A 23,182-nucleotide genomic window follows, 5' to 3' on the forward strand; every position below is an offset into this window, starting at 1 on the left:
AGAAGGCGGCGGCGGGCAGGGAGGGGGCGCGCAGCGTGTGGCAGCCCACCACGTCGGCCAGGCGCAGCGTCCCCCCCCCCGCTGAACCCCCTCCCGGGGGTCCCCCCAGGATCTGCAGCTCCAGCCGGGTCAAGCGGAGATGAAAACGGGGTCCCCCCCCCGCACCCGGGGGACCCCCAAAATCCCCCTCCAGCAACGGCTCCTCGTTCATCGGGGCGGGGGGGGGCGGCTCGGCCAGGGCCTGGGGAGGGGAGACGGGGGGGGGGGTTGGGAACGGGGAGGGGGGGAGGGACACACACCCGGTGCCCCCCACGTCCCCCGGTGCCCCCCCGTCCCACTGCCCCCCCCGTCCCCCGGTGCCCCCCCCACCTGCGCAGGGTGCCCGTCCCGTTCTCCTCGCCCGACACCCATCGGGGGGGGGGCGGGGGAAAAAGGGGGGGGCGGGACGGGGGGGGGGCGGGGCGAGACCGGAGGCGGCGGAGCTGCGGGGGGGGGGGGCGAGCCCCACGGGCTGGGAGTGCCCCCCCCCGGGGCCGTTGCTACCCCCAGGGCCGGTATTACCCCCCCGGGTGGGTATTTCCCCCTCCCAGGGCCGGTATTACCCCCCCGGGGGCTGTTCCCCCCCCCAAGGGGCGGTTGCCCCCCCCAGGGCCGGTATTGCCCCCCCCCCCGCCGGTACTGCCCCCCGCCCACGGCCGGTGCTGCCCCCCGGGGCCGTTGTCACCCCCCCCAGACCGTTATAACCGCCCCCCCGCAGTGCTCCCACCCTGTCATGGGCCCCCCGTATCGGGGAGGGCCCCGGGGCGGCCCCCCCGGGCCCGCGTCCCCCCCCCCGGGCGCCGGTCCCGTTGTCGCCCTCTCTCCCCTCCGGCCGCTTTGCCCTCCACCCCGGAAGCGCTCCCCGCCTCCCGGCCGTCCCACCAATCGTACGGCGCCGAGCCCCCCGCCGACAGCCAATGGAAGCGCGTCGCCGCGTTCGCCCCGCCCCCGTCGCGCCCCGGCATGTTGGTTGAGGGCGGCGCCGCTGTGGGGAGCAACGGGCGGTGACGCTGGGGAGGCGCCATCTTTCTTGAGGGCGCTACGGGTCAGGCGGGGGCACGGCCGCCATCTTGGGGGCGCGGAGGGCGGGGCCGCCGCTTCAGCCAATAGGAGCGGCAGAGCCATGGCAACGGTCGCCTGGGGGGCGAGGCCGCGGCGGCCATCTTGGCTGAGGGCAGGGCCCGGTTTTCAAAGAAAAGCCCCGGGGCGGCGGGGCCGGGCGCGGTCGGCGGGGTCGCGGTGCACGCCAGAACAGCGGCGGGCTCCCGCCGCTATCCCTCCCGCTGCCTGCCCGCCTTACAACCCAATTAACAACGCTAATTAAACGCCAAAGTCCTCCGCAGCGCTGACTCTCTGTCCACCAACTCCGTCTCTATGCTCACCGCCGCCTTCCCATTAGACGCTGCAGTCCTCCCGCACCAACGAGCGGCGCCGCGCAGAGCGGCCCCGCACTCTCACTTCCGGCCGCCGGGCGGAAGTGGTCGCCTCTCTCCCATAACCCCCCGCGCGGGGCGCGCTCCTTCCTCTCCCTCCATCGGCCGCTGCCGCCATGGTGGGTCCGCGCTGGGGGGGGAGACGCGCATCCGCCGCCATCCGCCACCGGGGGGGACCGGGCCGGTGCCGCCGCTGCCGGGGGAGGCTGGAGGGAGCCTGGGGGTCGTGATGGCGGTGGCGATGGGGCGCTGCGGCGATGCCGGTGCCCGATGGTTCCCGCTGAGGCCTAACGGCGGCCTGACCCCCCTCCGCTTCCCCCTCAGGGTATCGATATCCGCCATAACCGGGACCGGAAAGTCCGGCGCCGGGAGCCCAAGAGCCAGGACATCTACCTGCGGCTCCTCGTCAAGGTGGGCCGCGGGGAGCGGGGGGGCGGCCGGGGTAGCGGCGCTCTCCCGCCGGTGCTGACCCCCCACCCGGTCCCGGTGTTCTCCCCCCTCCCGTAGCTCTACCGGTTCCTGGCCCGGCGGACGAACTCGGCCTTTAACAAGGTGATTCTGAAGCGGCTCTTCATGAGCCGGACCAACCGGCCGCCCCTCTCCCTCTCCCGCATGGTGAGTGCCCGGGGGGGGTCTTTCCGTCCCTGCGTCCCCCCGCAAACGCCGCTGCTCTGCGCCCCGGGGGGGCGAGGGACCCCAAAAAGACGCTGTTTGCACCCAAAATTATTTCTAGTGAGGTCTGGGACCCCCGGGGGGGGGTGTTGGGGGGTGCAGCCAGACCCTCCGGACTCTTGGGTGCTACGGGGGGCGGTGTCGGGGGGGACCCCCGGACCCCTGGGTGCCTCGGGGGGGTTCTCTCTGTCCCTGTGTCTCCCCCTAACGCCGCCGCTCTGCGCCCGGGGAGGGCGAGGGACCCCCAAACCCCTCCGCCCTGCAGGCAGGGACCCCAAAATAACGCTGTCTGCACCCAAAATCCTCTAGGACCCCCGGGGGGAGGGGTTGGGGGGCGCAGCTGGACCTCTGGGGAGGTGTCAGGGGAGACCCCCGGACCCCTGGGTGTCATGGGGGGGCGCGTCCGGCGAGACCCCCGGACCCCTGGGTGCCATGGGGGAGGTGTTGGGGGACCCCGGGACCCCTGGGTGCCATGGGGGAGGTGTTGGGGGACCCCCGGACCCCTGGGTGCCTCGGGAGGGGTGTTGGGGGGCGCAGCCGGACCCCTGGGTGCAATGGGGGGGTGTCGGCGGGGACCCCAGGACCCTTGGGTGCCTCTTGGGGGTGCAGCCGGACCCCTGGGTGCCATGGGGGGGCGCGTCCGGCGAGACCCCCGGACCCCTGGGTGCCTCGGGGGGGTGTCTGGGGGTACCCCGGACCCCTGGGGGGTGCAGCCGGACCCCTGCCCCCCCCCAGCACCCCATTTCCCCCCCCCCAGATCCGGATGATGAAGCGGCCGGGGCGGGAGGACAAGACGGCCGTGGTGGTGGGCACCGTCACCGACGACATCCGCATCCAGGACGTCCCCAAGCTGAAGGTCGGGGGGGTCCCGGGGTGCATGGGGGGCGGGGGGTCCTGCGGCAGAGAAGGGGGGGGGCTGGTGCTCACCCCACCCGTGTTTTTCGTTCCCCAGCTCTGCGCCCTGCGGGTGACGCGGGGGGCTCGCACCCGCATCCTGCGGGCGGGGGGCACCATCCTGACCTTCGACCAGCTGGCCATGGCCTCCCCCAAGGGCAAGGGCACCGTCCTGCTCTCCGGTGAGTGCCCCCACACCCCTGGGGACCCCCCGGGACCCCCCCAGACCCGTGGGGTGACCCCCTTTGTGTCTGCCTGTGTCCCCCCACTCAGGACCCCGAAAGGCTCGGGAGGTTTATCGGCACTTTGGGAAGGCGCCCGGGACCCCCCACAGCCACACCAAGTGAGTGGGGGGCCCTTTTTGGGGGGGGGGGGGAGGGGGGTGTTTGGGTGTTGGGGTCCCTTTTTGGGGGGGCCTGGGTGTTGGGGGGGCTCTTTTGGGGGTGGGGAGTGGGGTCTGGATGTTGGCGTCCCTTTTTGGGGGGGTCTGGATGCTGAGGGGGCTTTTTTTGGGGGGGGGAACAGGGATTGGATGTTGGGGTCTCTTTTTGGGGGGGTCTGGATGTTGGGGGCGTTCTTTTGGGGGTAGGGTGTGGATTTTGGGGTTCCTTTTGGGGGGTGTGAATGGAGGGGGCTGTTTTGGGGGTGGGGAGCGGGGTGTGGATGCTGGGTCCCCTTTTTGGGGGGGTCTGGGTGTTGGGGGGCTCTTTTGGGGGTGGGGAGTGGGAACTGGATGCTGGGGTCTGTTTTGGGGGGGTCTGGATATTGGGGGGGCTTTTTTTGGGGGGGAGCAGGGACTGGTTGTTGGGGTCCCTTTGCTGGGGAGGGGGGGTCAGATATTGGGGTTTTTGTGGGGTGTTGGTGTGGGGGGCCTGAATGCCTGGGTCATTTTGGGGTGATGGGGGGGCACCAAGGTGTTGGGGTCCCGGAGGGGGGGCTTGGGGGGTCTCTAAGGGGGGGGGCTGTGGGTGCTGGGGTCCCAGCGGGGGTCTGGTGGGTGATGGGATTCCTGGGGAAGTGGGGGCTGGGTGAGGGGGGGTCGCTGGGTGCTGGGGGGGTCACGGGGCTGTCCCGGACACCGGCGTCCCCCCTGACCCCCCCTCTCCCCCCCCAGGCCCTACGTGCGCTCCAAGGGGCGGAAGTTCGAGCGGGCGCGCGGGCGCCGGGCGGGCCGGGGCTACAAGAACTGAGACCCCAATAAAGCGCTGTGCCCCCCCCCGGGCCCTGCCTGTCCTTGGGGACCCCCCCCCGGGCCCTGCCTGTCCTTGGGGACCCCCCCCGGGCCCTGCCTGTCCTTGGGGACCCCCCCCACCTCCTGCCTGTCCTTGGGGACCCCCCCCACCTCCTGCCTGTCCTTGGGGACCCCCCCCGGGCCCTGCCTGTCTTTGGGGACCCCCCCCCGGGCCCTGCCTGTCCTTGGGGACCCCCCCCACCTCCTGCCTGTCCTTGGGGACCCCCCCCACCTCCTGCCTGTCCTTGGGGACCCCCCCCGGGCCCTGCCTGTCTTTGGGGACCCCCCCCACCTCCTGCCTGTCCTTGGGGACCCCCCCCCCCCGGGCCCTGCCTGTCCTTGGGGACCCCCCCCCCGGGCCCTGCCTGTCCTTGGGGACCCCCCCCACCTCCTGCCTGTCCTTGGGGACCCCCCCCGGGCCCTGCCTGTCTTTGGGGACCCCCCCACCTCCTGCCTGTCCTTGGGGACCCCCCCCGGCCCCCCCCGGGCCCTGCCTGTCCTTGGGGACCCCCCCCACCTCCTGCCTGTCCTTGGGGACCCCCCCCCCCAGGCCCTGCCTGTCCTTGGGGACCCCCCCCCCGGGCCCTGCCTGTCCTTGGGGACCCCCCCCACCTCCTGCCTGTTCTTGGGGACCCCCCCAAGCCCCCCCAGGCCCCTGCCTGTCCTTGGGGGCCCCCCCTGGGATCCCCCTTCACCCCCCACCCCCCCGTGGACCCAAGTGTCCTGTAGCCCCCCCCCAATTTGTTGTCACCCCACAGTGGGGGGAGCTTGTCCCCCGCACCCCCCAATACAGGCACCCCCCAGTTCACCCCCTTGAGCCCCTGGGGGATCCCCGACCCGTCACGAGTGGGGGGGGGGGGGGGGTCACATCCCCCACGCGGGTCCGTGTCCGCGGGGGGGCGGGTCGGGAGCTCCGTGGGGTGGGGGGGGAACCGGTCGGGGGGGTGTTGCGCAAGGCGGGGCAGCGGCGGTGCCGCCCCACGGGTGGGGTGGGGTGGGGTGGGGGAGGTGCCGCCCCACGGGTGGCGGGGGCGGGGCAGGGCGGTGCTGCCCCACGGGTGGGGGGGGGGGGGACGCGGGGCCCCGCCCGCCACGGCTCGGTGCGATCGCGGCGGCTCCGTGCGGCGCTGCCAGGTACGGGGGGGTGGGGGACACCGGGGGGGCTCTGTCCACGGGGGACCGCGGCCCGGCGTGGGGGGAGTGAGGGGATGCGGGGGGTGGGGGGGGGCAGCTGCCGCGTGGGGGAAACCAGCTGCCGCGTGGGGGGAGCCCCGCAGGACCGAGACGCCCCCCCCCACCCCCGGCGTGGGTTGGCCGTGGGGGGGGTCTGGGGGGGCACCCGTGGGGCTCAGGGCGGCCCCGTGTCCGTGTCCCCCACCCCCCCCGCACGCTGTTGCCTGGCGCCGGGCCGGGCCCACCCGTGGGACCAGGCGTCATCCCCCTCCCCCGTTGCCGCGGCACCGCGTGGGGCCCCCGGGACCCGCGTGGGGGGGGGGGGGAGGGGGGGGCTGGAGGCGGCTCCAGGGCCGGTCCCGTCGCTCCGCTCCCTCCCTCTGCGATCCCTCCCTGCGTGTTGTCCCACCGCCCCCCCGCCCACGCAGGTCCCGGTCCCGCGTGGGCCCCCCCCCCCCCCGGCCATGTCGCGGGGGTACTTCCAGCACGGGGGGGTCACCTTCCCGGGGCTCCTCTACTCCCCCCGGGGGCTCGAGGCCGCCCGCGACTTCCCGGTGGAGGACGACGACGTCTTCAACGTCACCTACCAGAAATCGGGTAGGGGGCCGGGGGGGGGCCCTGGGGGGGGCAAGGGGTGGGGGGGCACCCAGGAGGGCCCCAAGGGGTGGGGGGGGCCCCAAGGGGTGGGGGGGGACACACAGGAGGGTCCCAAGGAGGGGGGGGAACCTGGGGGGCCCCCAAGGGCGGGGGGGGGGGGGTGGACCCCAGGAGTGCCCCGGGGGGACTCAGGGACCCCCCCCCCCAAGGGATCCAAGTGATTGCAGGGGCTCCCCAAAAGAGCACTGGTACCACAAAGGGACCCCAGGGACCCCCCCAGTGGACCCCCCCAGAGCACCTTAGGGACCCCAAAGGGACGCCAGGGACCCCTCCAGTGGTCTTTAGGGACCCCAAGGGGACCCCAGGAGCTCCCCAAAGGACCCCCCAAGGGACCTCAGGGACCCCCAAGGGACCTCAGGGACCCCCAAAGGACCTCAGGAACCCCTCAAGGACCTCAGGGACCCCTCAAAGGAACCTCAGGACCCCCAAAGGGCCTTGGGGACTCCCCAAGGGATCTCAGGGACCCCAAAGGGGCCTCGAGGACCCCAAAGGGAATCCTAAAGGGACCCCAGGGACTCCCCAAAGACCTCAGAGACCCCCCAAGGGACCTCAGGGACCCTAACGGGACCCCAGGAGCTCCCCAAGTGACCTCAGGGACCCCTCAAGGACCTCAGGGACCCCCAAGGGACCTCAGGGACCCCTCAAGGACCCCTCAAAGGAACCTCAGGGACCCCAAAGGAAACCCTAAAGGACCCCAGGAGCTCCCCAAAGACCTCAGAGACCCCCAAGGGACCTCAGGGACCCTAACGGGACCCCAGGAGCTCCCCAAGGGACCTCAGGGACCCCTCAAGGACCTCAGGGACCCCCAAGGGATCTCAGGGACCCCTCAAGGACCCCTCAAAAAAACCTCAGGGACCCCGAAGGGACCTTAGAGACTTCCAAGGGACCTCAAGGACCCTCAAAGGAACCTCAGGGACCCCGAAGGGACCTCAGGGACCCCTCAAAGGAACCTCAGGGACCCCGAAGGGGCCTCGGGGCCCCAAAGGGCCCCTAGGGACCCCCAGCGGATCCCCCTCCCCAGGCACGGTGTGGATGCTGGAGATCCTGAGCCTGATCCGCAGCGACGGGGACCCTCGCTGGTGCCGGTCGGTGCCCAACTGGGATCGGGGTCCCTGGTTGGAGACGGTGCTGGGACTACGGCGGGCGCGGGGAAACCCCCGCCCCCGGCTCATCAGCTCCCACCTCCCCATCCAGCTCTTCCCCAAGGCGTTCTTCACCTCCAAGGCCAAGGTTGGAGGGGATGGGGGTGCGGGGGGGGGTGTCCCCCACCCGTAGGACCTAGAGTTGTGTGTCCCCCCCCCAGGTCATCTACACGGTGAGGAACCCTAAGGACGTCCTGGTTTCCCTCTACCACTTTGCCCGGATTTTCCGACCCTACAAGGATCCCGGGAGCTTGGAGCAGTTTCTGGAGAAGTTCCTGGAGGGAGACGGTGCGGGGGGGCTGGGGGGGGATTTGGGGGGGACGGGGGTGATGGGGCTGGTGTAGAGGGTCCACGGGCTGCTGGAGGGGGGAATGGGGGGGGGGCTATGGGGTGTGAGGGGGGGGGGGCTGTGGGGGTTGATATGGGGGGCACTATGGGGGGGTTATGGGGCGTCAATGGGGGGGCTGCTATGGGGGGGCTATGGGGTGTCAATGGGGCTGTGGGGGCTGCTATGGGGGGGCTATAGGGGGGTAATTGGGGGGCTATGGGGCTGTGGGGGCTGCTATGGGGGGCTATTGGGGGGCTATGGGGCTGTGGGGGCTGCTATGGGGGGCGATTGGGGGGCTATGGGGCTGTGGGGGCTGCTATGGGGGGCTATAGGGGGGTAATTGGGGGGCTATGGGGCTGTGGGGGCTGCTATGGGGGGCTATTGGGGGGCTATGGGGCTATGGGGCTGCTATGGGGCTGTGGGGGCTGCTATGGGGGGCTATTGGGGGGCTATGGGGCTGTGGGGGTTGCTATGGGGGGGCTATTGGGGGGCTATTGGGGGGCTATGGGGCTATGGGGTCTGCTATGGGGGGCTACTGGTGTTGGGGGGCTCTAGGGGCTGCTGTGGGGGGCACTATGGGGGGCTATGGGGTGTCAGTGATTTGGGGGGGTCTCCGGAGGTCCTGGAGGGGCCGGGGTTGGGGCGGGGGCTGCGGGTCCCATGTGCGTCCCCCCCCAGTGCCCTTCGGGTCCTGGTTCGAGCACGTCCGGGGGTGGCTGGAGCTGCGCGGCCGCGAGAACTTCTTCTGCATCAGCTACGAGGAGCTGCAGCAGGTCTGGCCCCCCGTGTCCCCCCGTGTCCCCCCGTGTCCCCCCCCGCGTCCCCACGTCCCCCTGTGTCCCCTGGCAGCACCTACACAGCAGCGTGGAGCATCTGCCCCCACATCCCCAGTGTCCCCGTGTCCCCTCCATGTCCCCCAGTGTCCCTGGTGTCCCCCTGTGTCCCCCCGTGTCCCCCACGTCCCCAGTGTCCCCCCATACCCCTGATGTTCCCCGGTGTCCCCTATGTCCCCCCCGTGTCCCCCACATCCCTGGTGTCCCCATGTCCCTCGATGTCCCCCAGTGTCCCCATGTCCCCAGTGTCCCTGTGTCCCCCACGTCCCTGGTGTCCCCGCGTCCCCCGGTGTCCCCCTGTGTCCCCCATGTCCCTGGTGTCCCCACATCCCCCTGTGCCCCTGATGTCCCCCCATGTCCCGGTGTCCCCCCATGTCCCTGGTGTCCCCATGTCCCCCCATGTCCCTGGTGTCCCCATGTCCCCGGTGTCCCCATGTCCCCAGTGTCCCCACATCCCCCGGTGTCCCCATGTCCCCCCATGTCCTGGTGTCCCCATGTCCCCCCATGTCCCCGGTGTCCCCCCATGTCCCCGGTGTCCCCATGTTCCCCATGTCCCTGGTGTCCCCATGTCCCCAGTGTCCCCACATCCCCCGGTGTCCCCATGTCCCCCCATGTCCCCGGTGTTCCCATGTTCCCCCATGTCCCCCTGTCCCCCGGTGTCCCCGGTGTCCCCCCATCCCCCAGTGTCCCCGGTGTCCCCATGTCTCCCCATGTCCCCGGTGTCCCCCTGTCCCCAGTGTCCCCACATCCCCCGGTGTCCCCATGTCCCCCCATGTCCCAGTGTCCCCGGTGTCCCCCCATGTCCCCGGTTTCCCCCCATGTCCCCGGTGTCCCCATGTTCCCCCATGTCCCCCCGTCCCCCGGTGTCCCCGGTGTCCCCATGTCCCCGGTGTCCCCGTGTCCCCAGTGTCCCCACATCCCCCGGTGTCCCCATGTCCCCCCATGTCCCAGTGTCCCCGGTGTCCCCCATGTCCCCGGTGTCCCCCATGTCCCCGGTGTCCCCATGTCCCCCCATGTCCTGGTGTCCCCATGTCCCCCCATGTCCCCACGTCCCCCGGTGTCCCCATGTCCCCCCATGTCCCGGTGTCCCCCCATGTCCCCAGTGTCCCCATGTCCCCCCGTCCCCCCGGTGTCCCCGGTGTCCCCACGTCCCCGGTGTCCCCGTGTCCCCAGGACCTGCGCGGCAGCGTGGAGCGCCTCTGCGCCTTCCTGGGGCGGGGGCTGAGCGCGGGGGCGCTGGACGCGGTGGTGGCCAACGCCTCCTTCGCCGCCATGAGCCGCAACCGCATGAGCAACTTCAGCCTCTCCCCCCTCTTCATCCTCGACCTGCGGCGCGGCCCCTTCCTGCGCAAGGGTGGGGACGGGGGGGCGGGGGGACAGGGGGACATGGGGATGGGGTCGGGGGGATGTGGGGACGAGGGGACGGGGACATGGGGACAGGGATGGGGACATGGGGATGGGGACGGGGGGACGTGGGGACGAGGGGACGGGGACATGGGGACAGGGATGGGGACAGGGATGGGGTCAGGGGGGACATGGGGGTGGGGACGGGGACATGGGGACAGTCATGGGGACAGGGATGGGCACATGGGGACATGGGGGTGGGGACGTGGGGACGTGGGGGTGGGGACGTGGGGACACGAGGATGGGGACGTGGGGACACGGGGATGGGGACATAGGGACAGGGGACATGAGGATAGGGACATGGGGATGGGGATGTGGGGACAGGGATGGGGATGTGGGGATGGGGACATGGGGGATATGGGGACAGGGATGGGGACAGGGATGGGGACGTGGGGACATGAGGACGGGGACATAGGGATTTGGGGATGGGGGGACATGGGGGATGTGGAGACAGGGATGGGGACATGGGGATGGGGACGTGGGGACGTGGGGACGGGACATGGGGACGGGGATGGGGACATGGGGATGGGGACGGGGGACGTGGGGACGGGGACATGGGGACAGTCATGGGGACAGGGATGGGCACATGGGGACATGGGGGTGGGGACGTGGGGCTGGGGACGTGGGGACACGAGGATGGGGACGTGGGGATGTGGGGACACGGGGATGCGGACATAGGGACAGGGACATGAGGACAGGGACGTGGGGATGGGGATGTGGGGACAGGGATGGGGACATGGAGATGGGGACATGGGGGATATGGGGACAGGGATGGGGACAGGGATGGGGACGTGGGGACATGAGGACGGGGACATAGGGATTTGGGGATGGGGGGACATGGGGGATGTGGAGACAGGGATGGGGACACGGGGATGGGGATGTGCAGACAGACATGGGGACAGGGATGGAGATGTGGGGACGTGGGGATGGGGACGGGGGGACCAGGGATGGGGACGTGGGGACGGGGACAGGAGGACGGGGATGTGGGTCTCTGGGGGCTCGGGGGGGTCCTCAGGGCTAGGTGGGGTCCCTGGGGGGGTGGTTAGGGGTTCCTAAGGGCTCTGGGGGGGTCCCAGGAGGGCTTGGGGGGTCCTCAGGGCTGGGGGGGGTTCGAGGGGGTCCCTGGGAGGGTCCGGGGGGTCATCGCCCCGTGTGCCCCCCCAGGGATCTCCGGGGACTGGAAGAACCACCTGACGCCGGAGCAGAGCGCCCGCTTCGACCGGGTCTACCGGGAGCGCATGGCCGGCCTGGGGGTCACCTTCCCCTGGGACCCCCCCCTGCAGCCCCCCCTTGCCCTCAGCCCCCTGCCCGGGACCCCCCAGGACCCCCCCGAGGAGGAGACCCCCCCGGGACCCCCAGCACCCTCCTGAGGAGGAGACCCCCCCCAGGTCTCCCCAGGACCCCCCCCACCCTGACCCCCCCACCCTGACCCCCTCCCCCCAGCCCCCCGCTGACCCCTGAGTGCCGGGGGGGGCCCCACCAACACGGGGGTTGTAGTGGTTAGAGGGGGGTGGTCCACAGGATCGGGCCCCCCGAGATGGGGGGGTGATGGTTGGTGTCTCAATAAAGCTGCTCTGTTGGGGGGCTTTGGGGGGGTCCTGCCCCCCCCCCCGAGATCATACCTTTGGGTTTATTCCACTGGTTTTTAACAGTCTCTGTCCTCCCGCCCCACCCCCAGCACCGGGGGTCCCAGCCCCCCCCAAGGCCCCCCCAATTGATTTGGGGGGGCAGTGGGATGGGGGGGGCAGTGAGTCCCACCCCCCTTGTCCCCCCATCTCCTGCCCCCCACCTCCTCCTGCCCCCCCTTGTCCCCCCGTCCCCTCCCGCCCCCAACCCCATCTCTTGCCCCCCCCACCCCCATCTCTTGCCCCCCACCGTCCCGTCCCTCACCTCCTCCCACCCCCCCTTGTTCCCCGTTCCCTGCCCGCATCCCTGCCCGCATCCCTGCCCGCACCCCTCCGTCCCTGCCCGCATCCCCGCCCCCCGCCCCCTCCCCTCCCCGTGCAGACGCTGCGTCACCTTCAAACTTTCTTTTTTTTTTTATCATTTTTTTTCCAAAAAAACAGGTCAGATTTTTTTTTTTTCCTCTTTCCAAAAAAAAAAAAAAAACCCAAACAAGATAAAAAAAAAAAAAAGGGGCCGAGCTGGGGCCCGAGTCAATAAATTAGGGCGGCCCGCGGGGGGGAGGGGTCCCTGAGCGTCGGGGGTTCCCCGGGAGCGGGCGGGGGGGGAATTAATAATAATAATAATAATAATAATAATAATTAACAATAAAATAAGGCGGTGGGAGGCGGCCAATAAATAACAATAAATTAGGGGGCGCGGCGGGGTCACAGCTTGTTGCGCAGCAGGACGAGGGCGCGGGAGGCCCAGTCCAGGTAGAGGTGGAGGCTGTGGAAGAGGGCGTGGCCGGCCTGCACGGCCGCCCAGGGCGAGCCGGGGGCGGGCAGCGGCGGCTGGGGGGCGCTGGGGCGGGGCAGGCTCAGGCGGGACAGCTGGGGGGCGGGGCAGAGGTGTTGGGGGGAGCCACGCCCCTTTGGCTCCCCCCCCTGCGTCTAGAAGGGCTGCCTCTTTGTGAGGGGTGTGGCCACCCCGTGCTAGGCCCCGCCCCCGGTGCTGAGGCCCCGCCCCGATGTTGATGCCCCGCCCCAATGCAAGGGCCCATCCCCAATGCTGAGACCCCGCCCCAAAGCCCGGTCCCCAATGCATAGGCCCCGCCCCAAAGCTGAGGCCCCACCCCCAATGCTGAGGCCCTGCCCCAATGCATAGGCCCCGCCCCCAATGCCAAGGCCCTGCCCCTAATGCCAAGGCCCCACCCCAATGCTGAGGTCCTGTCCCCAATGCTGAGGCCCCGCCCCAATGCCGAGGCCCCAATGCCAAGGTCCTGTGCCAATGCAGAGGCCCCGCCCCCAGTGTGGGGGCCCCGCCCCCTTTGCACATGCCCCGCCTTGAAGTGCAGAAGCTGCCCCCCCCCCCCCCAGACAGGTACGTATGGTGAGTGAGCCACGCCCCCAGAAGACAGGCCCCGCCCCTCATCGCAGAAGCCCCGCCCCTACAAGAGAGACAGTATCCCTAGTGCAGAAGCCACGCCCCTCATCGCAGAAGCCCCGCCCCTACAAGAGAGACAGTATCCTAGTGCAGAAGCCACGCCCCTCATCGCAGAAGCCCCGCCCCTACAATAGCAACAGTAGCCTAGTGCAGAAGTCCCGCCCCACCAGCCAGGCCCCACCCCCTCGCCGAAGCCCCGCCTCTTTCCCCACCAGCTTCACCCGAGGGACCCACCCCACTCACCAGAAGCCCCGCCCCATCACGCAGACCCCACCCCCCCGGCCGAAGCCCCGCCTCTTCCCCACCACCTTCATCCCAGCGCCTGCACCCCAAGCCTCGCCCCCGGCCCCGCCCCTCCCCGGCCCCGCCCCAGGCCCCGCCTCCCCCAGGCCCCGCCTCCCCCAGGCCCCGCCTACCAGGTGGTCGAGGCGGCGGAGCAGGCGGTCGAGCCGGGCCTGCAGCGCGCCCAGCTCGGGCTCCAGCGGCCGCAGCGCCGGCCCCGCCCGCCGCAGCCACTCCAGGTGCCGCTGGTACCGCTGCAGGTCCCCGCTCAGCCGGGCCAGCGCCCCCGCCGCCTGCGCCGCGCGTCAGAGCCACGGCCGCGGGCGACCCGCGCCCACGGGGAGCCCGCGCCCGCCCACGGGAACCCGCGCCCACGGGGAGCCCGCTCACACCCGCGGGAACCCGCGCCCACCCACGGGGAACCCGCGTCAAGGGGAGCCCGCTCACACCCACGGGGAACCCGCGCCCACGGGGAACGCGCGCCCACCCACGGGGAACCCGCGCCCACGGGGAACCTGCTTCCATCCACGGGAACCCGCTCCCGCGGGAAACCCCCTCCCACCCACGGGAACCCGCGCCCACGGGGAACCTGTTCATACCCACGGGAACCCGCTCCCACGGGGAACCTGCTCCCAGGGGAACCTGCTCCCACCCACGGGAACCCGCTCCCACCCATGGGAACCTGTGCCCATAGGGTACCTGCTCCCACCCACGGGAACCTGCTCCCACCCACGGGGAACCCGCTTACACCCATGGGAACCCACGCCCACGGGGAGCACGCTCCCACCCACGGGGAATCTGCTCCCACAGGGAACCTGCTTCCACCCGCAGGAACCTGCTGCCACCCACGGGCAACCTGTTCCCACGAGGAATCTGCTACCATGCCCCGGGGGCGGACACCCCACGCCCACGGGAACCCCATACCCACGCCTGCAGGGAGCCCGCCCCCACTGTGAATGCCCTCCCACCCACGGGGAATCCACAATACTACACCCGGGGGGACCCCACGGGGAACATGCTCCCACACTCACGGGGAACCCACACTCACGGGGTACACACTACCACAGCCACGGGGACCCCATACCCACGGGGAACCCACGCCCACGGGGAACCCGCTCCCACACAGGGGGAAGGCACTCCCATACTCAAAGAGACCCCACACCCACGGGGACCCCCACTCCCAAGCCCAGGGCGACCCTGCTCCCACACCCACAGGGACCCTGCTCCCACACCCACAAGGTCCACACTCCCACGCCCACGGGGATCCCACTCCTATACCCACGGGACCCCACTCCCACACCCAGGGAGACCCCACGGACACAGTGACCCCCACACCCACGGGCACCCCAACGACCGCAGCACCCCAACCCCCCCCCCCACGACTTCTCCCCCCCCCACTCGTGTCCGTGTCCCCCCCTACCTGGATGTTGGCCAGCTCCAGGGCGCTCATGGAGAGGACGGGCAGCGAGTCCAGCTTGTGCTCCCCCTCCGCCGGGAACCGCGACTTCTGCCGGCGAGACGTGGGTTCAGCCCCACGCGGGACCACCCCCCGCCACGCGTGGGCGGGGAAAGGGTTGGGGGGGGAGGCTGTGGGGCTGAGCGGGGAGTTGGGGGGGGGGGGGAGTCCGGGGCTGAGCCAGGGGTGGGTGGGATGAGGCTAAGCGTGGGGTGGGCATGCCGTGGGGTGGCGTGGGGTGGCGTGGGTACCCACGAGGAGCGCGAGGAAAGCCTTGGTGTCGCTGAGCAGGGCCTTGGCCAGGCTGACGACGCTGTCGAGGTCGGCGCGGGGGTCCGGGGGGCGCAGGCGGGGGGCGGCCGCCAGCCCCGGGGACGGCCCCGGCCACAGCCCCGGCCACAGCCCCAGCAGCGCCAGCAGCGCCCGCCACAGCCCACCTGCGGGACAGAGGCACGCGTGGGGTGGGGTGGGGGCACCGGGGCGGGGGGCGGGACGCACCGGGGCTCCCGGGGCTGGGGGATCCCGGGGCTCCCGGGCTTCGGGACTCCCGGGGCTGGGGATCCCGAGGTTCCCGGTGCTCCCGGTGCTGAGGGATGCCGGGGGATCCCGGGACTGGGGTACCCCGGTGCTCCCGGGGATGGCGGGGATGGAGATCCCGGCGCTCCCGGGGTTTGGGGTTCCCGGGGCTGGGGGGTTCCAGGGCTCCCGGAGTTCCCGGTGCTGGGGGATCCCGGGGCTCCCGGGGTGGCGGGGCCGGGGGATCCCGGGAATGAGGGATCCCGGGGCTCCCGGGGTTCGGGGCTCCCGGGGCTGGAGATCCCGAGGTTCCCGATGCTCCCGGTGCTGGGGGATCCCGGGGATGGCGGGGCCGGAGGATCCCGGGACTGGGGTACCCCGGTGCTCCCGGGGATGGGGGATCCCGGCGCTCCCGGGGATGTCGGGGATGGGGATCCCGGCGCTGCCGGGGCTCGGGGTTCCCGGGGCTGAGGGATCCCGGGGCTGCCCGTGCTGCGGGATCCCGGGGCTCCCGGGGATGGCGGGGCCGAGGGATCCCGGGGATGGGGGATCTCGGGACTGGGGCATCCCGGTGCTCCGGAGCTGGGGAATCTCAGGGCTACCGGGCATGCCGGGACTGGGGGATCCCGGTGCTTCCGAGACTGGGGGATCCCGGTGCTCCCGGGGATGCCGGGGCTGGGATCCTGGGGCTCCAGGTGCTCCCGGAGCTGGGGATTCCGGAGCTCCCGGTGCTCCCGGGTTTGCCGGGGATGGGGGATCCTGGGGCTCTCGGAATTTGGGGATCCCGGGGCTGGGGCATCCCGCTGCTCCCAGAATCGCCGGTGCTCCCGGGGCTGGGAGGACCCGGTGCTCCCGGGGCTGCCGGTGCCGGGGGATCCCGGGGCTTCTGGGAATGCCAGGACTGGGGATCCCGGGACACGGAGCTGCCGGGGATCCCGGGACTGGGGCATCCCGCTGCTCCCGGGATTGTCGGGGTTCCCGGGACTCCCGGGGCTCCCAGGTTTGGGAATCCTGGGGGATCCCGGGACTCGAGGATCCCGCTGGTCCCGAGTATGGGGGATCCCGGGGCTAACGAGGGTACCGGGGCTGGGGGATCCCGGGGATCCCGGTGCTCCCAGGGATAGGGGATCCCGGGGCTGGGGGATCCCGGGACTCGAGGATCCCGCTGGTCCCAACTATGGGGGATCCCGGGGCTGACGAGGGTACCGGGGCTGGGGGATCCCGGGACCCCCGAAATTTGGGGATCGCAGGACTGGGGCATCCCGGGGCTCCCGTGACAGCGTGGGCTGCGGGATCCCGGGGCTCCCTCCCGGTGCTCCCGGGGATGCCGGGGCTTGGGGGGGTCCCAGTGCTCCCCGAATTTGGGGATCCCGGGGCTGGGGTTCCCGGGGCAGCGTGGGCGGGGGATGCCCGTCCCGTCCCGTCCCGTCCCGTGGGGGGGCGGCGGGCGGGGGGCGGCGGCGGCGCCGTCCTGTGAGGTCCCGGGCTGGAAAGAGTGATGCGGGGTGAGTCAGGGGCGGGCGGCACCTGGGGAGCCCCCGCGAGTGGGGGGCCCACCCGCACGCTGGGGGGTGGGGAGGGGTGTCTGTGCGCGTGTGTGCGAGCCCGCACACCTCCGTCCACGCGTGACGCTGCGTCCGCGCGTCTCCCTGCGGGACACCCCCTTCCCCCCCCCCCCGCCACGCGCGCCTTCACACCTCTGCGGCCGGTCACCACGCGTGTCCACGCGCCCACTCGCGACACCCACCCCCCCCTTTCCCCACGGAGGCGCGGCCGCCGCGGGCGGGCAGGTGCGCCGGGGCCGTTTGCGGTTTGAGGCGCGGCGGCAGCTGCCCGCGCCCCGAGGCGGCGGGGATGGACGCGCCCGGTCCCGCCGCGGCCGTGGGGTGGGTGTGTGTGGGGGGTGTGGGGGGAGCGGGATCCGCCCGCGGACAGCCCCCCCCTCTCCTCCCCCCGCCCCCCCGTGGGGGGGGATGGAGAAGCGGCGAGGGAGGCACCGAGCCGCCCGGTCCCAGTGTCCCGGGGGTCGCCCGCTCCTCCTTCCCCCCCGCCCCCCACGCGTGTCTCCCCCCCACCCGCGGCGAGGCGGCACTTACTTGTCATGGCGGGGCGGGAGGGTCCTTCCCCGGGGTCCCCACGGGGCGGGACGGGGCCCTTCGCACCTGCGGGACCCACCCGCGGCGGGGCCGGGACCGGGGGGGGGGGGGGCGGGGAGGGGGCGGCTGTGGGGGGGGGGGCCCTGCTGCCGTGCAACGGCCTTGCACGCGCACTTACACACTCACTGCCACGCTCACACTGAGATGGTCCCACTCGCGCTCCCACGGACACGCTGACACGCTCCCACTCGGACTGCCACGCTCCCACTCACGCTCTTTCTGACACACTCACGCTGTCACGGGCACGCTCCCACTCACGCTGACCCGCTCACGGTCCCACGGACACGCTCCCACTCACGCCGACACCCACACTCACGCTCAGCGTGACACCCTCCCACTCTCACGGACACACTCACGGAGACGCTCCCACTCTCCACGCTCCCACTTACCCTCTCACCGACACGCTCCCACTCTCACGGACACGCTCCCACCGTCACGGGCGCCCTCCCACGGGCACGCTCCCACTCACCGTGACACGCTCCCACTCACCGTGACACACTCACACCCCCACTCCCACGCTTCCCACCCCCCCCACACCCCTCTCCAACGACAACACCGGCGGGAGGAGCCGCCGAAGCGCCACCGGGGGACTCGAGTGGGAGCGGCCGCCAGTGTCTCCGCGTGGCGGCGGGAGCGTGTCCGTGTGTCCCCGCGTGACGCCCCGGCTCCGCGCCGCCCCTTATATCCCGGCGCTGCCGCCGGCTGCGATGACACACGCCTGAGTCACGGCTTTTCCATTCAGCAACGCACCGGGGGGAGAGAAACCCCCCACGGCGGACACGGCGCGGGGGGCGGCGGGACACGCGGAACCCCCCCGTTCCCCCCCCCCGCAAGCTCCCCGCCCCCCCACCCCCTCCCTCCCTTCACCACCGCCCCACGCACCGGTCTCGGTCCCGACGGGTCGGCTCGGGAGGAGCGGTGGGACCGGCCCCTGCTCCGCCCCGGTGGCGGGACCGGCCCCCGACCGGCCCCCGACCGGCCCCGGTCCCGCGGGGGCGGCCCCGGGATGCACCGGGGGGGGGTCGGTTCCGCACCAGGATCGGGCCCTGCAGCGGGACCGGCGGCACCGGGACCGGTCCGGGACCGGGGTCGGTCCCTGCACCGGGATCCGCTTGCACCGGGCTCGGTCCCGCACCTGGGTCCATCCCGCACCGGGACCGGTCCCTGCACCGGAGGTATCCCGCACCCGGGACGGTCCCGCACGGGCATCAGCCCGCACCGGGCTCGGTCCCTGCACCGGGATCCGCCTGCACCGGGCTCGGTCCCTGCACCGGGGACCCTCCTGCACCGGGATCGGTCCCCGCACCGGGATCCATTTGCACCGGGGTCGATCACGCATCAGGATCGGACCCTGCACAGGGACCGGCCCCGCTCCCGGGGTCCCGTCCCCCCCCCCGCACCGGTCCCGGGGTTCCCCCCCGCCCCGGCATCCGCCGGCCCCGGGATCGGGCCCGCGCCCGGTCCCATCCCGCACCGGGATCGATTTGCAGCGGGGTCGGTCCCGCATCGGGATCGGGCCCGATCCCATCTCCGGGGACCTCCCCCCGCGGTTGTAGAAGCCGGTTCCACCCGCGACCCCGCCGCGCGTGGACGTGGGGACCCCCCACCCCCCTCCCCTTGCCCTCGGCCGCCCCCCCCCCGCGCTGACTCAGCCCCCCCCGGCCCCGCCGCCGCCCCCCCCCCCGGCCGCAGCCCCCCCCGGCGATGTCTCACCGCCCCCCCGGGCCGCGCCACGCGCGTCAGCGCCGGGACCCCCCGTGGGGCTGCGGGCGGCCGGGACCGCCCCGGGGCGGGGGGGAGCCGGGAGGGGCGGGGCGGGGCGGGGCCACCGCGCGTGGGGGCGGCCCGGGGATGCCCCGGGCGTGGGGCCACCTCCCGCGTGGGGACAGCCCTCGCGTGGGGACAGCCCTCGCGTGGGGACAGCCCTCGAGTGGGGACACCCTAGGCGTGGGGACATCCCGGGTGTCCTGCGGCACTCACCCACGGAGAGCACCCACAGCGAGCACCCGTGGGGGGCACCCACAGCGAGCACCCACGGTGAGCACCCACGGAGAGTAACCCAGGCTGAGCACCCACGGAGATCACCCACAGTGAGCACCCACGGTGAGCACCCACGGTGAGCACCCACGGAGATCACCCACAGTGAGCACCCACGGAGCGCACCCACGGCGAGCACCCGCAGCACCCCCCCACCCCCCCCACCCCACAGGCTCACCCACGGGTGGGTTGTGGCCGGTCCCCCCCCCGGGTGGGTGCTGGGGGGTGAGGGCAGGGGCCCGGCCGTGGGGCCACGGGGGTCCCCTGGGAGCGGCGGGGGGGGGCCCCGTCCCCCCCGTCCCCCCACGTTGGGCAACGCCGGCAGCGGGGGGGGCGGGGGGGGCCCCGATGGCGTCAGCGCCGGCAGCAGCGGAAACCCCGGGCAGCCGCAGGCAGCGGCCGCAGGCAGCGGCCCCCCCCCCGGCCACCCCCCCCCGGCCCCCCGCAGCCGCCTCCTGCCCCATAGCCCCTGCGTCACGGCTGTGCCCCATAGCCACGGCTTCCTGCCCCATAGCCACGGCCCTATAGCCACGGCCCCATAGCCGTAGCCCCTGTCCTATAGCCACAGCCCTATAGCCATGGCCCCATAGCCACGGCCCTATAGCCGTAGCCCCTGTCCTATAGCCACAGCCCTATAGCCATGGCCCCTGCCCCATAGCCACAGCCCTATAGCCGTGGCCCCTGCCCTATAGTCGCAGCTCCTGCCCTATAGCCGTGGACCCTGCCTCACAGCCATGGCTCCCTGCCCTATAGCCACAGCGTCTGCCCTATAGCCCCTGCCCTATAGCCGTGGCCCCTATCCTATAGCCATGGCCCCTGCCTCATAGCCACAGCCCCATAGCCGTGGCCCCTGCCCTATAGCCTCTGCCCTATAGCCATGGCCCCTGTCCTATAGCCACGGTGCCTGCCCTATAGCCATGGCCCCTGCCCTATAGCCTCTGCCCTATAGCCACGGTGCCTGCCCTATAGCCACGGCCCCTGCCCTATAGCCCCTGCCCTATAGCCACAGAATCCTGCCCTATAGCCATGGCCCCTGCCCCATAGCCACGGCGCCTGCCCTAAAGCCCCTGCCCTATAGCCACAGAACCTTGCCCTATAGCCCTTGCCCTATAGCCCCTGCCCCATAGCCCCTGCCCTATAGCCACAGAACCCTGCCCTATAGCCCCTGCCCTATAGCCACAGAACCTTGCCCTATAGCCCTTGCCATATAGCCCCTGCCCCATAGCCCCTGCCCTATAGCCCCTGCCCTATAGCCACAGAACCCTGCCCTATAGCCCCTGCCCTATAGCTCCTGCCCTATAGCCACAGAACCTGCCCTATAGCCCCTGCCCTATAGCTCCTGCCCTATAGCCACAGAACCCTGCCCTATAGCCGCGGCCTCCTGCCGCTGCCCCACGGCCACCGGAACCTGCCCCACGGCCAGCGCGTCCAGCCCCACAGCCCCTGCCCCATAGCCACCGCCACCCACAGCCGTGCCGGCGTTGCCGTGGGGCTGGGCGCCGGCGGCGTGGAGACGTGTGAGGGCACGGCGGCGGTGGCGGCGGCGGCGGCGGCCTTGCCAAGGCAAACAGCCGGCGCGGTAAATATTTCGCTGCCAGGTGACGATGGGGGGAAAAAAAACCCCGGCGCTCCTGCCCGGCCCTGCCCGCCCTGCCTGCCCTGCCTGCCCTCGCCGGCACCGGGGGGACCCCGGCACCCCCGCTGCCCGCCGCTGCCTGTCCCGGCACGTGGGGCGGCCGAGCTGCGCCCTTGGCCCCGTGCCGGTGCCGGCGGCTGCGCCGTGCCGGTACCGCGTGCCTGCGTGTGCCGCCGGCCGCGGTCGGGTGCCCTTTGGGTGTTTTCCCAGACGGTGGTTTTGGGGTTTTTTTTTTTGGGGGGGGGTTGGGGGGGTGTTTTTGCTCCCCCCCCCCCCCCCCAACCGGCACCGCGTGCCACCGGTCCCCGAGGGGACGCCGGGGCGGTTTGAAGGGGGACGGTTTTGGGGGGGGGGGGGGAAGCGTCGGCCGCTCGCCGGGGTGGGTGGTCGGCCCCGCCGCCGCGGTCGCCCCATCCATCACCGGCGCTTGCGTCCGCGCCGAGGGGGCGGGAGGGGACGTGCGTCAGGCGCGGCCGGCGGTGACGCCGAGGGGGCCCGGCAGGATGCGGCCACGCGGTGCGGGGGCACCCACCGGTGGCGTGTCTGGAACCCCCCCCCCGTCACCGGGGAACAGTCGGAGCCCCCCGTGGGGCGGCTGCCGGCGGTGGGCCGGGGCCGGCCGGCGGTGTTTGGGTGTGCCGGCGGCGCACGTGCTCCTGGCATGCCGCGGGTGTGTGCGGTGGCACCGCCATGGCACCATCATGGCACCATCATGGCACCATCATGGCACCGTCATGGCACCGTCATGGCACCGCCATGGCACCATCATGGCACCGTCATGGCACCGCCATGGCACCATCATGGCACCATCATGGCACCGGCATGGCACCGCCATGGCACCGTCACCATCATGGCACCGCCATGGCACCGGCACCGCCATGGCACCGGCACCGGCACCGGCACTGCCGTGTCCCAAGGCCACCCCTGGGCGCAGGCCCCTGGCCCCCCCGCAGCCCCCAGTGATGGGGTCCCCCCTCTGCCCCCCCCCCCCCGGACCCCCGGATCCTGCAGCCCCCCCACTTCCCACAGCCCCCCCCAGCCCCCCCCAACTCCTGCAGCCCCCCAGTTGCCCAAAGCCCCCCATGTCCCCCCAGCCCCCCCATAACCCCTGCAGCCCCCAACTCCTGCAGCCCCCCCAAGTCCCCAGGGTCACCCCCCGTGCCCCCCATCTTCCCCCCATCCCCCCCATATCCCCCCATATCCCACCCCCCACCCTCATATCCCCCCCATCTCCCACCCCCCAGCCCCCCAACTCACCCCCATCTCCCATCCCCCACCCCCCAGCCCCCCCTTCCCCCCATCTCCCATCCCCCACCCCCCATCCCCCCCTTCCCCCATCTCCCATCCCCCACCCCCCATCCCCCCCATCCCCCCATCTCCCATTCCCCACCCCCCATCCCCCCATCCCCCCACCCCCATCCCCCCATCCCCCCATCTCCCATCTCCCCCATCCCCCCCAGCCCCCCATCTCCCATCCCCCACCCCCCCTTCCCCCCATCTCCCATCCCCCACCCCCCTTCCCCCCATCTCCCATCCCCCACCCCCCACCCCCCCAGCCCCCCATCTCCCATCCCCACCCCCAGCCCCCCCAGCCCCCCATCTCCCCTCCCCCATCTCCCCTCCCCCCACCCCCGGGGGGGGCAGACACTGGCGTCAGCGGCGGCTTCACACAAACACCCCGGGTCACCCCCCCCCCCCCCGTGTCCGTCCCTCCGTCCGTGGGTCCGTCCGTCTGCCCGTGCCCCCCTCCCCCCCCCCCCGCCCAGGCCGGGCCCCCCCGGGGGGGGGAGGGGGGGCGGCTTTGACGCAAATGCCCCCGGTCGGGGCAGGCCCGGGCCGAGCGCGGGGGGGCGGAGGCCAGGACGGACGGACGGGGGTGAATGTGGGTGCAGGACGGACGGACGGGGGTGAACGTGGGTGCAGGACGGACGGACAGGGGTGAATGTGGGTGCAGGACGGACGGACGGGGGTGCAGCTGGGTGCAGGACGGACGGACGGACCCCCGGGGGGGCCAGGGCTGGGGGGGGCCAGGGGTGCAGCCGGGTGCAGGACGGACGGACGGACGGGAGATGGGGGGGCACAGGGTTAAGGGGGGGCTGGGGTGCAGCTGGGTGCAGGACGGACGGACGGACACCCGGGGGGGGCCAGGGCTGGGGGGCCAGGGGTGCAGCCGGGTGCAGGACGGACGGACGGACCCCTGGGGGGGCACAGGGTTAAGGGGGGGCTGGGGTGCAGCTGGGTGCAG

The 23,182-nt window shown here is 72.5% G+C and overlaps 3 protein-coding genes across 4 annotated transcripts; 2 read left to right on the plus strand and 1 right to left on the minus strand.

Moving 5' to 3' along the window:
- Positions 1-1,481: 1,481 nt before the first annotated feature.
- On the plus strand, positions 1,482-4,255 carry LOC142076703 (large ribosomal subunit protein eL18). 2 transcript variants are annotated; one of them, XM_075139106.1, is made up of 7 exons: positions 1,482-1,591; positions 1,797-1,883; positions 1,980-2,087; positions 2,902-3,000; positions 3,097-3,220; positions 3,312-3,381; positions 4,153-4,255. In XM_075139106.1, exons 1-7 carry the CDS (start codon positions 1,589-1,591, stop codon positions 4,226-4,228), a joined length of 567 nt encoding a protein of 188 aa, XP_074995207.1. In that variant the 5' UTR covers positions 1,482-1,588; the 3' UTR covers positions 4,229-4,255. The 2 variants fall into 2 exon arrangements, with proteins under 2 accessions (XP_074995207.1, XP_074995208.1); XM_075139107.1 differs by lacking the exon at positions 2,902-3,000 and having other exon boundaries at positions 1,483-1,591.
- Positions 4,256-5,813: 1,558 nt separating this feature from the next.
- Positions 5,814-11,176, plus strand: LOC142076687 (sulfotransferase 2B1-like). Its single transcript, XM_075139077.1, has 6 exons — positions 5,814-6,039; positions 7,121-7,329; positions 7,403-7,529; positions 8,248-8,342; positions 9,576-9,756; positions 10,971-11,176. Exons 1-6 carry the CDS (start codon positions 5,907-5,909, stop codon positions 11,174-11,176), a joined length of 951 nt encoding a protein of 316 aa, XP_074995178.1. The 5' UTR covers positions 5,814-5,906.
- A 762-nt stretch (positions 11,177-11,938) lies between these two features.
- LOC142076688 (interleukin-11-like) lies at positions 11,939-15,717 on the minus strand. The gene is made up of 5 exons (XM_075139078.1): positions 15,486-15,717; positions 14,848-15,029; positions 14,557-14,643; positions 13,271-13,429; positions 11,939-12,301 (listed from the first exon to the last, which is right to left on the minus strand). The coding sequence occupies exons 1-5, from the start codon at positions 15,715-15,717 to the stop codon at positions 12,137-12,139; spliced, it is 825 nt and encodes a 274-aa protein (XP_074995179.1). The 3' UTR covers positions 11,939-12,136.
- Positions 15,718-23,182: the final 7,465 nt, after the last annotated feature.

Source organism: Calonectris borealis, unplaced genomic scaffold (assembly GCF_964195595.1).
Source record: "Calonectris borealis unplaced genomic scaffold, bCalBor7.hap1.2 HAP1_SCAFFOLD_93, whole genome shotgun sequence".
Lineage (NCBI taxonomy): Eukaryota > Metazoa > Chordata > Aves > Procellariiformes > Procellariidae > Calonectris > Calonectris borealis.